General features: G+C 36.9%; 2 protein-coding genes across 2 annotated transcripts in view; both read left to right on the forward strand.

Annotated features, from left to right (window-relative positions):
- The first annotated feature begins 818 nt into the window (after positions 1 to 818).
- LOC135794322 (ras-related and estrogen-regulated growth inhibitor) lies at positions 819 to 6,095 on the forward strand. Its single transcript, XM_065305556.1, has 4 exons — positions 819 to 1,095; positions 3,661 to 3,717; positions 4,435 to 4,508; positions 5,114 to 6,095. The coding sequence occupies exons 1-4, from the start codon at positions 1,005 to 1,007 to the stop codon at positions 5,534 to 5,536; spliced, it is 645 nt and encodes a 214-aa protein (XP_065161628.1). The 5' UTR covers positions 819 to 1,004; the 3' UTR covers positions 5,537 to 6,095.
- A 1,131-nt stretch (positions 6,096 to 7,226) lies between these two features.
- LOC135794955 (glutamate receptor 1-like) overlaps positions 7,227 to 12,559 on the forward strand; it is a 34,457-nt gene continuing 29,124 nt past the window's right edge. The window contains exon 1 of the mRNA XM_065306460.1: positions 7,227 to 7,337. Within this exon, the coding sequence (XP_065162532.1) occupies positions 7,250 to 7,337 (88 nt within the window). The 5' untranslated portion in view covers positions 7,227 to 7,249. The remainder of the gene's footprint in view (positions 7,338 to 12,559) is intronic.

A 12,559-nucleotide genomic window follows, 5' to 3' on the forward strand; every position in this document is an offset into this window, starting at 1 on the left:
ATTCAAATCACATTTTAGGAAATATGGAACAAAGTTGATATTGCATGAAAATACCAATCATAAGTAATTTAATAATGCCTATCAAATCGTAATATTGCTTTAATTTATACTCTATGATACAATGTAATAATATTATATTGACACATTGAAGAAAAACAAACATTCTGTGCGGAGTATCGAAATGGTGAAATAAAAGATACTTACACAAGCCCAAAGGGACCTCCTAAGGACCTTTGGAATCACAACGATTCTAAAGAAATTTTCTATGCAAAAATTAATTTTTTTTAATTTTTGAAGAATATACAAGAATTTAGAGTAAACTTATGATTCACAACATTGTACTAGTGCCAAAATGAATTCATTACCCTGAAGGTCAAAAAAGTTCTCTGACTTTACGTCAAAAACTTATCCTATCCACTAATTGATTTTAACTCCCAACCACATGTTTTCCACTAACCGCACGATGAATGGAATCAATGTGTGTATAAAAGCGTGTTAAGGTTATGTAAACATTGCGCTTTCAAAATCGCGCGAATGACAGACAACCCGAAAAACAATCCGCCGCATTGGAGAAACATGTCGAGTCCGAAGGTTCTGTACTTGACTTAGAAAGAAAGCAAAACACGCAAAACAAAACAGCGATTCACATTTTCATATTTTCGCTGCTTTGCACGCAGCTCATCAGAAATTGCTTTGTTTTGGTGCTTGTCGAAGACGCGCGCAGTGTATTTATGTAAGTCAAGTGCTAGATAAGCCGTCTCGCGGCGTCCCGACGCGCTCGCGCGGTTGAAGCAGCTCAGCACGCAGCTCAGCGACTTAACTTCCACTGGCTTAGTCTTACCGGCGTCGGCGTCGGCGTCGCAAGCGTGCGGGCGTTATATTTAGCCACAACACTGCGTCTACTATTGTTGAGTTTGTTGTGTCGAGTGCGTAAATTACTCAACTTGATGCACTTTACTGCAATTAAGTTTCGTGCGTGATTTATTGCTGAAAATTTGCTAAACATGATGAATACTAAAGGTATACGCAGAAAGAAGTCGTCGCTGAGTGAAGTGAAGGTGGCTGTCGTCGGTGCGCCAGGTGTTGGAAAAAGCGGTAAGAAGACGAAAATAAATTAAACACTGTTCTATTTACTTAACAGGTGTAATGTTTCCACGCAATAAACTTGACTTATTTTCCAGACACGCGTTTCAAGCTTTTAATAGTCGCGTAGATGAACACTTTTTCGATTTTTTGTTTCTCTCATTCATTCAGTGCTTAAAGTTCGCACGATTTCCTAGCGAATTCGTGCTTTATTCGCGGACGATCTGACCTTTTGCTAACAATTAAAATTCCGCGCTCAAAGTCATGTATTGCCAAAAATATTTTTCACAAACCTTGATAGCGTAAAAATTCGTAAGTCAACGAAACATTTTCGTGTTTTAACCCTGAATTTTTGTGTTTACAAGCGAAAAAATTGCATAATTTTATTTTTTATGTTGAAAAATTCATGTTTTTGATGTTTTTATTATTTATATTTAAAAATCCCATTAATAATGTATGTCTTAATAAATATATAATTAAAATTTGTTTTTAAATAAGTTAAATGGCGTAGTATCCGTGTAAAACTTAAACAAACACTTGAAAATTTATTTTTTCACGCGCAAAATGAAAATAATCTCCTGCGATGATTGCGGCCGAATAAATTAGCACGTTTTAAATAAGCATTAAAGCCATCAACGCGCGCAATTTACGCATTTTGTAAAGAAACAAATAAAAGACGACATGTGGCGCATGTTCGCCCACTTTTCATATTCGATCGGCTATAAAAACAAAAGAAGTTATTTAAAAATGTGTTAAGTGTTGTGGAACACCTTGCGCTGAAAAGAGTTTCATTCATTTTATTAAAACGCATCAACAAATCAATTCGCGTTGCGAAACTCGCTGTATATTATTGTTGGTGTTGTGATTTATGCCGGCTTGTGTCTATTGTCAATCACAATCAGCACATTTAGTGCACTCGGTGCTCGTGCTTGGTACAACAAACACTTGATCGGCATCGAAGCAATTTGCACCACGCGTCAATCACACGCATAACACATCACAATGCATACTGGATCGCTTCGGTGATAATCCGATTTGAACACAACGCGTAAACAAATGTAGTTGTCTCAAAATATTCAAAGGATTAAACGAATATTTTTAAATAAATAAAATTTATGCTTTAAATTAAAGGTAATGTGATATGGTTTGCTTGTGTGCGAAATTTATTTTTGTAATTCATCGCCAAGGTGTGCATATTGCGAATCTGGAACAAGCACGCTGTTAATTTGGGTCATTTTTGATGTTCCATTATTAAAATGTCATCGCGCAAGATGTAAAATAAAATGTATTCCAAAAAATACGCTAAAAACATTTTTTTGCAAAAAAAAGTTTTTTCTTGTTTTATTTTAAGTTATATGTAAAATTTTTGCTTTTTAAAATAAAATTTACATTTTGCAACCATAAAACCTAAGCAAATTTGTTTTCAATTAAATTTACCACCAAAACACAACAAAAACAACCATTTTGAGACAATAAAAACTGTGTTTATATATGAATTGTGTAAACTGAATGTTTGTAAAAGCAATAAATTAAAAATTTAGCAAGTTCGACGCAATATATCTCGTCTAGAACGTTTGTAACCGTTTCCACAAGATTTACTCATCGCGAGCAAAACCGCGAGTGTTTCGCCATCGCACGTTATTTTTTTTCCGTTGCTTTTCCGGACGATTTGAAATTGGCGTTAAATTTTATTACAACTTCCACGCACGGATTTTACACTTTTTTCGCGCGCGCGTTGCGCGCTTTTGCCGAAACTAGCCGTCCGCAAGGTTACTTTATTTTTATTTTTAGTTCGTTTGCCACATTCCGAAATTAATCTATTAATTAGTTTTTGTTTGTGTGCTGGATTCGATGCTTTTGATGATGTCAAAGCGTGAAAGATGCGAGTAAATTGCGTCGTACATGCGATTTCCGTGCGAAATTTATTTGCGGTCGGTTTATTTCGATTTTAAGTGACATTGCACATGTAATATTGAAAGTATTTATTGGAATAGAGTTGAGAGAAGGCATAACTTGCGCAAAGTAAGTAAAATATGAGCACATACGTGCTTATAAATCATGAGGAATTCATTACACGTGTCGTAAACAAAGTTTTCGATGAAATCATTGGAAAAATATATATTTGCAACTATATGCAACCGAGAATACACGAAATGCATTTTCATTTGCAAACAAACAAAGCTTTATAGAACAAAAAGAGGTAGTTTTGTATATAATTAAATTATTTTTAGAAAATTCATCAAATTCTTGCTGTTTTCAATGTTTAATCATTAAATTCTTTTTATGCCAACAAAGTTTTCAATGAAGAAAAATATGTATTTGCAGCTATATGCAACCCAGAATACACAAAATGCATTTTTAGAATTTAATAAAGCAAACACAAAGCTTTGGAGAACAAGAACTACCGCAGTTTTGTATATAATTAAAAAATATTTTTAGAAAATTCATCAAATTCCCGCTGTTTTCAATGTTAAATCATTAAATTCTTTTTATTCGATGGAAACTATGCGTAAACCATTCGCAGATTGCGGAATGTTAATAAAGCTAATCGTAATTTTGTTTTTTTCTTGTTCACAGCGTTGGCGGTTCGATTTTTAACGAGGCGCTACATCGGCGAGTACGATCATCAATCAGGTACGAATCAATCCGGGGGCGTTATGCGTCGACAGAGGCACGCCGCCGCTTTTTTGTAAACAGCATTAAAAAATTGCCAATTAATTTCCCATTCGACGCGAGCGGAATATCGTTCGTCATCGATCGCTGGCTATTAAAATACCAAAACAGAGAAAAATTTACATGAAAATTCTATTCGGTTAGAGTCTGAGCTATTTCTATGTTCTCACTTGTTTTATTTTGATTGAGATTTGAGAATGTGGACATGGAATGCGGAAGTTTACCTGGGTGCATGCGTCGGTGTTCATGATCGATTCGCACTGACATAATCGCGATCATGGCTGGCGAGTTTCATCAATATTTGCTTAGCCCGAGTGCACTCCCGGAATGTGCGGTATGAGTTTCATTTTGTGAGGGCCGGTAACTTTAAAAACAAATATTGAACGTTCTGTTTGTTGCATACATTCAAATATTCAAAGATGTGCCTGGAATCTATAGCCATATCTATATAAAACAAAGTTGTGTTAGTTACAACACTTATAACTCAAGAATGGCTGAACAGATTTTGATAATCAATGATTTGTTGGATTTGTCTCGCCTCTGAATAGGAGATTAATTATTAAAATATGAAAATATTACTCTAAAAGGGATGAAAATCATATTGGAAGTAAAAGTTCATTCTTTTTATGTTTTATGTTGATTTTATCAAAAAAACTGATTTTTTATTTCTTTTCTTAGACAATCGTTACAAACATGAAGTCCTAGTTGACAACGAACCCGTTTTATATGAAATATTGGATACATGTCCAAAGGTAAGTGTATCTTAGACAAAACCATTGTTCTTAGTGATAATAAACATGCAATATGTCTGTAATCCGTTGATATACATTAATGGAATGCAGTGAGGGTGAAGAATGTGGTTAAGTCAACAAACCTGGCTGTCAGTTGATGGAAACCAGCATAAAATTGCATTGGAAGGCTATAAATGTATAAATCTTCATTCAACACTGCTACATACCAAACTAATCTTTGTTAACCACATTAATTATTTTGACTTCATTAAGTAGTGCATAAAAGTAATAAAACTTGCTGAAGAAAAGTGTAAATCATAAATTACATCAGTCAAAATTTCTTTAAAGTACGATGTGTTGCCTACCCACGCATTCACATTAATTTCTACAGATTTCCTTTGAGATTTTGCATATTTATCAAAAACACGTCGGAAAATATTTTAAACGTTTCGCAAATTTATATCTATAACTTGTCATGTCCGAAACTATTAAATATTTCAGTTTAAAAATCACAAACTTGCCAAACTCGTAAATTACGGATAAATTTTCTTTTTGTTAAACAAAACTAAAAATATTATCATATTATATTCAACTGCATAAAATAAATACTGATGAATCAATTACAGGCTGAAGATGAATATCCCTCAAGTGAAATTTTCAACTGGGCCGACGGAGTCCTCCTAGTTTACTCAATAACCGACCGTCGTACCTTCGGATACGTAAAACGAGTAGCTGCAATGTTAGCTGCAGGCGATTACGACCTCCCATTATACATCGTAGCGAATAAAAACGACATGGTGCACCTACGTCAGGTGAGCACTGAAGAAGGCGCCATTCTCGCACGCGACGCAGACTGCGGCTTCGCTGAAGTAACCGCCGCTGAACAAGTACTACCCGTTGCTGCAGTTTTCCACGAGCTGTGTAAAGCTGTCCTAGCAGCACGTCGAAAGTCCAAGCATTCCCTCCTCGAGCGCATGCTCGGCACCCGCAGCAGTAACCTTAAACTCTACGCACGAGGAAAAAGTGACAGCGCATTACCAAAGGATTGAGTTATGCAACCAAATATACACTTGCATAACTTAATTCGCTTGTGATTTGGGTCAGTTGGAATTAAAATTAGAAAGTCATTTGTATCCTGTTAGAGTGGTGAGATTAAGGGATTATCTTGTACACATCGACAAAGTTTAACGTGAGATTTTGTTGTGGTGTGAAAATATGAGGCAAATGTTGGCACGGAAAAACTAGCCGTAATAATTTTAGCGTCGCGTTTACTTTATTCGCACGGCGCATGTGTTTTGGCACGTGCGAGCACATTGTATGCGCACTTAGGACGCGCGATTATTGTGCTTATTTCTGCTTACTTTTGCATTATACGGCTGGCCACGCGTGCCAAATGTAATTATAAGGTGCGAGGATGATCGCTTCTAGTCGTAATGTTAAGTGAAATATTTTCATACATAAAAACGAAATTTTTGAAACGATAAAAGACAATATTTAAACGTTTTTGTTTTGTACTGTAAAGAAAAATGTATTTTTATAACTCGTTAAGATATTACAGTGTATAATGTAAGTAAATGTTGATAAATAAATGAAATAATTTTAATTTAAGTTATTTAGTCCATCTGTCAACTATATGTGAGTTTAAATAATAAAATTAAAAATAGGATAAACGTTGATTTTAGTATTTCACAATATAGTTTGACTATTACTTAATTTTACTAAGATTTACAAGTATTTCAACCCATTTCACTGTTTATTTTATTTATTGCACTAAAATTCTACGATTTTAATAAATATCCAATTTGGCAAACCTTTTAGGGCATATTCTATTGTACTAAAGTACTTTAGTCACGCCCGTGATTAAAGTACAACTTTTTATGTCTCAAAACAAAAAAAAAGTAAATTTTGCTTGGTATACGACAGCTATAAATATTATTTCTCATATTTATATTCTTCTCCAATATACTACACTCTGGCATTAAAATTATTATTAAATTAAATTTATATTTCCACCCCTCATACTAATTAACAATGTATGAATGCAAATTAATACTTAGAACACGTGTATTAATTCTATCGGAGCCCTCCAAGTAGTAAATAACGTCAATGCCGGCGATAAGGTATTATTATCTACTTCTTGCCACCCCCACCCCCACCCACACCACCATCGTTGGTACTATATGATATTATTATGCGTTGAGTTTCTGTGCAGAATAAACACAGCGACAATTTATGTACGAGGCCATACTTTCATTCAGCTTTTCATATTTCACATTTCCACAGTGCTAAGGGTGAAAATCTTCACCCAACCAAGGGTAGTTGTTATGATGACGTTAAAGTAGAATTTGAGAGAGCGCTAAATGCAAAACAGCACGTGAGGGAGGCGCACGTATCGGTGGTGAATGTGCCGCACGCGGAACGAAAACAAAAAGGACGAACAAAGACCTTTACAACTCGTAAGTTATTTTTATCATGGAATATTATTATTATTGTTATTATCAAAATAGTTAAAAAATGATTAAAAGTTGAATATTATTTGAATTTCTTTGAATTGTAATTTGATTTTTATAGTGATGAGAAATTATAGACGTGCAGATATCATAGCATCCGCGGTGCGTCTGCGTGACAGACGCCGGGGAGCCGCCGCCTGCGAGACGCATCCAGCCGCCAGGGGTCGCCGGCATCGCTGCCACCCTCCGATTTTGGTCCAGCCGGCGCGCCGCGCACAGTGGCAGCGAGAGGCTGCGAGTGTGGAAACGGCCATGAACGGCCTTGCGTGCCGCTGCGTTGCGGCGCTCTTCGTGGTGCTCGTCCCCGCGATCGATGCCAGCCCCGAAAAGATACCGCTGGGTGAGTCTTCCACACAACTAATAATTTCATCTCAATTCAATCATTACCATCTTCACATTTACTACAAATCTCATCATTATATTCATCTCACATAGATGTTAAAATAAAAGATCTTGTAAGGTTAGGCCATCTTTGTTTATCATCTCAAAACGCTGCAAAACGTCCAGATTAAATTTTTACAATTTCTGTGTGTATACAGTGCGGTTGCGAGTTAAGGGTTGATCCGTTTAGTGTGGTCCGCGCGAAGGATAATTAGCTGCGGACGTGGAACGCGTCCGGAATGCAGATGTGTCTTTGTTTCGAAAACCGCCGGCACTCCTTGTGTGTTGCTTTGCGCTTGGTGTGTGTGCTTCTTGTAACCTTTTTGAGGAGGAAAGGAGGAAATTTCACTCGTCGGCGATGCGGTACTCCAGGGAGTGATGCGGTCGCCGTTGAAAGGTTATGTGCGGCGCGCGCGTTTTGTTTTTATTACCGGGACGCGGTGTACCCTGCCGTTCAGCCGGCTGAGTGTTCTAATAATGAATAAGCGCACGATGGGTTTTTAATTAACGATCAGACCGCTTTTACATTCACACAAAACAACTCATAAAACAAGAATTTACAAAATTTATTTAAACAAAGCTTAAAAACATCAAAAAACGGTCGAAAAACAAAAACAAAATTATTTTACTATAGTTTACATGAGTAATCACTTTAATCAACAAAGTTTTGGTCCAGATGTCTACGTTGAAACTAGATAATCTGCTAAAAGCTTCAATTTCGCAAACTCCGAAAGTCAATCGACTCGATACGTACAGATTAGTTGGATGGTTCAATTGAAAATAGTTTTTATAAAAATTTAATCAACTGAAAATAACTTAAGTAAAGTTAAGTAAACACTTACTGTACGCTATACCCTCACAATATCGCCAAAACGATATTTTTACTAAACCATTGCAAATAAATAACTTTTTGTGCATTTTTTTCGCTTTTTGCTAAAAAGAAGAAAAAAGACAAGAATTGTTTAGAGATAGCATCTTCTCGTGACGTGCATGTGCACAGCGTGGAAATACACATGAGGAAAGTGGATTTGATACGCGATAGTGGCGGTAATTCAATAGAAAACCGACGGCGGTGGATCCACGTAAATTTCGTTGTGCAGACTTTCCCAGAAGCCAAGTGGCAGGAAATAGCAATTTAGAAATGTTTGCTTCTGAAAACTTTTTCTAGTCCATCAGATAGAAATTGTTTGATTGAAATTTACTGCATAAAACTCTTTCCTTCTTCCTTTTTTTCTACTTAGATATATATTGACAGAAAGCATATTCATGTTTGAAAGACATTTGTAAAGTTTCGTAGACATTGGTAGCGTCTTTGTTCGTGTCTTGCCGAAAGTCATTCGCGACACGAAATTGTCTGCAGACATTGTTTTCGTGTCATTTTCATGGTCTGTACACCAGTTTTCTATTATTACTTTATAGCAACATAACCTAAATTTTAATAATGGCTACATTACTGCTACAAATGATAGCATCGCAGATTGTATCCACCGGAAGTGACATTGTCGTTAAACTCTGGTTTGCTTGGGAGGACATTTTCGCTAAACATGCATTCATTTTCCTAGCTCGTTCATGCGTATGCGCTCCGTGCTCGTATTGTGGTTGTAACAAACGAGATACGCCATCTTGTCCCGCTTCTCTTCCTCCATGGTCTTTTTAGCTCTTTTGAAGTTTATCGCACTTAACTTTTATAAGCGCCGCGCTCAAATCCGAAACAATGTGCGCTCGAGTGCAAACTAATCGAAGACAATGATTTTTCAAGGAGTTAACAAGCGTTCAAGGTGAAAGTGGCGGGTGGGGGTGAAAGGGCGAAGGACGAGAGGCAAAGTATGTGGAAGCTGGTTAACACACAATAAAGCCATCGAACGCGCATGCAAGACGTAACAAGTTGGCAAACAAACAAGGAATTACATACAATAACATTTAGTTTTGGAAATATCTGATAGATGGCGCTAGTGTGAGGTGTTTTTTATTTTGCTGTGTGAAAGAAAACAATGTATTGTAATAAAATATAATGGCTTACAATATAATAACGCTGGATGACTAATGTTGCAGGCCTCTCTAAAGGATTATTAATTACAATTAATCTGCGGCCATTTTAAAACTCGGCGAGAAAGTAATTACAAAAACGAGCGCTTTTTAATTTCGCCTAAACATGCAACAATCACGCACGCGACCCACGACAATATTTTTTTTTCATTCCTGAGTGTAGCAAAATTAAAACTTTTAAATTTTGCGCTTGAAAATCTATAAACGTTGAATAAAATTGGAATTTTACGAGTTCATTGCATTTTTATTGAATGCAATAATGCAGTAGTGTTTTGTCAGTTGTATACATTCTTCCAGCTTTTTCCGGAAGATTATCACTTCATCCGGGAAGCGAAAAAAGATGCGATCTACATAAGCGATAAACGTTTTGGCATTCGGTGTTTTTGCCATTTCGCTATTTTGTGCTACGTTCGCGAGTTTCGCATGCGTGTGTATGTGTGTGTGGGTATACAATGTGATATGTAATGTAACGTGTGTGCTCGGTGCGGTGCACAACATGCGAAAGTTCCAAAATCAATACAAGCAACGCCGGATCGCCGACAACACGCCGAACACACGCATACACTGAGGCGGCCACCAGTGCTGCGCGCTGGTGCTACGTAGGCAACCACTTCACCTCTCTCCCTCCACACAACCGAAGCGGAGCCATGGTTACACGCTACGTGAGATACACTCAGTTCAACAACCAGCTTCACATTCAACATCCGACTTTCAACATACATACCTCTACCCCGAACAAAGAGGGAAGTATAACTTCATGACTGCAGTCGCGCGCGAGATGGGGAGAAAATCGAGAGAATGAAAGAGAATGGGAGGGCTGAGATGAGAAAATAGACAGATATATTATACGGTGTTCGGTACTGGTGGCACACTGGGGGTTATGATGGGGATAAAGTGAGTGGAGTGGGGGAGAAGGTTTAGTAGTGGAGAAACCTCGGCGGGAAAATCTGGCCGGTTTGCTATGGTGAAACTTTATAGAAGCCCACACCGGAAACCGAACTTTTCGACGGGGTGCTTTCTGATGCGTCGCCATCACGAACGATTTGCTACCCCAAACGAGACGATTAATGTTTAGGCAATCACCAGCATCACAATTGCAATTATTGATGAAGCGTAAACGTGCATTATCCTTATATTTAACATAACCTAATATAAAAGCTTTCTTTCGATGTAAAAGAATTCTTTTAGTACGGTGAGACTTGCTTCTCGCGTTCGTATAATATAGTTTTATATCATGTGTACAAACATGAGCCACGAAAGCTTCGAAAAGCTTCGAACGCACGACGCTGGGCTTTTTTTTTCGCTGTGTTTGCTATTTTTGCACATCGTACCATAGTCATAGTAAACCAATCTCTTGTTGACATCGTTCCACCTTAGGTATTTAGCTTTTTTTTCTTAAACGACAAGTTTTATTAAAAAATAAAAAGATTTTTGTGCTTATTTATTGTTATTTATCAATCGTAGTTTATATTTTGTATTTTTTTATACATTTGTTAACTTTTTGCAAATATTTCTCATTCACCTTCATTCACATTTCGCGCGCAATTGTGAAAGATGCTCAAGTTGAATCCGTTGGCGTCGCGACGCTGATAAAAGATCGAAGGACCCAAAGGGTCGCTGAATGTCGCCGTCGGAGGCGCGGACAAAATCGCACGTATATATCAACACTCCGGCACGATTCGTCGACAGGATATTATATTCGCGAATAGACTTGAATTTATTCAGCATACAGTGCGTTTATATGCGTTAATATTTAATACGATGTATATATGGTTGCATAACTTGGAAACATAAACATAATTTAGTGTTATCTGGGTTGCATACCGTAAATTATGACATATTATTCATTTGTTGCTTTAAAAATATCTTTTAAGGACAAAACTTGAAATTTATAATTGCTTATCGTAAAAAAGGAATAAAATGTGTCGTGTCTTTAGAGTCGGTCCGAATGCAGTAAGATAATAATGATTCAAGAAAGACACTAAAACCCAAGAAATAAAACTTGCGCGTTAAATGTGAGCGTAAAACACTCAAAATGCTATAAAATTGTAACCACATTGCTAGAAAATGTGACATTAAACACTAGAAACGTTATATAAGTTTTAGTAAGCTAAAAATATTAAAAAATTTAAACTAAGAGAAGTCTTGTTAATAAATAATTGATTTTACAAACGCGCAGAATTAAGAAAATAAAACAAAACCAATAAAAACAATGCCCAGCGTAGTGTACGGAAAAAGTAGCGTCGAAAGTGGAAATTGTAGAAAACGGCGAACGAAGCTGCGTTTGCGCTTTATTACCGTGCGAAACGTTAAGCTTTATTACACCGTCTTGTGCGAGCCAAGGCAGGACAGTGCAATGAAGATAAATTACATTAAAGCGGCCCGAAAAGACTAACAACCGACCGGGTAATAGCAGCAGTGAGAAAGTAAAACAAACGCACCCGAGCAAACAATTCGCGTAATGGCAATTTACAACAATTGCTTCCTGGTCCAAAGCAAACGAAAAAACTAACGCAATTTATTCCAAAGCAATCAAATAAATTATAAAGTAATAAATAAAACTTCTATTATGGATAGTTAAATATTTTGTTTGTAGATGGCGCCAGGAGTTTCGAGAAACAAATTAAATAATTCTTCACTAAATGAAAAACAATGTAGCAGGCTTTTTACTTTCGGTTTAATGTTTAGTCCGACTAGAACTTTACTCGTAAAAAAAACCAAACCAAAACAGAATAGAAATAAATGCAAAAAAAAACATAATAGAAAAGCCAGTACGCGGATTTATAAAGAATCAGCGTGGCGTGACGACGTGCCGAAGAACCGTGTTGTGGATGATGGCGCTGGGTGCGGGGGTGAGCGCAGCGCCGGCAGGACGCAAAAAGTTGTCGTGCAGCTTTACGACTTTTTCGCGCAACCCGCCCGACTCGCGAGAGCTACGGGTGGCGGCAACGCTCGCAGTGTTTTCAGTTCGTTTTCGCCACGATGCTCTTTTGTTTTCGTTCTTTTATTTTTCTCCCCGTTTTTTTCTTCAACGAGGCGTAATTTTAATGTGCTTTTTGTATAAGTTTTATTGGTGTTATTATCTCTTTGGGGATACAAACAAAAAGATATAGAAAGAAAACAATTTGTGACACA

Source organism: Atheta coriaria, unplaced genomic scaffold, assembly GCF_025399875.1.
Source record: "Atheta coriaria isolate IRGN ID8LTWV9N9 unplaced genomic scaffold, Caltech_Dcor_3.1 hic_scaffold_6_pilon, whole genome shotgun sequence".
Classification (NCBI taxonomy): domain Eukaryota; kingdom Metazoa; phylum Arthropoda; class Insecta; order Coleoptera; family Staphylinidae; genus Dalotia; species Dalotia coriaria.

What these genes read in the sequence shown, in the direction of transcription:
- LOC135794322 (XM_065305556.1), top strand. Translation starts at nt 1,005, where the DNA reads ATGATGAATACTAAAGGTATACGCAGAAAGAAGTCGTCGCTGAGTGAA. An exon ending in GCCAGGTGTTGGAAAAAGCG is followed by an intron (nt 1,096 to 3,660) that starts GTAAGAAGACGA and finishes TCTTGTTCACAG; the next exon opens with CGTTGGCGGTTCGATTTTTA. An exon ending in TATTGGATACATGTCCAAAG is followed by an intron (nt 4,509 to 5,113) that starts GTAAGTGTATCT and finishes AATCAATTACAG; the next exon opens with GCTGAAGATGAATATCCCTC.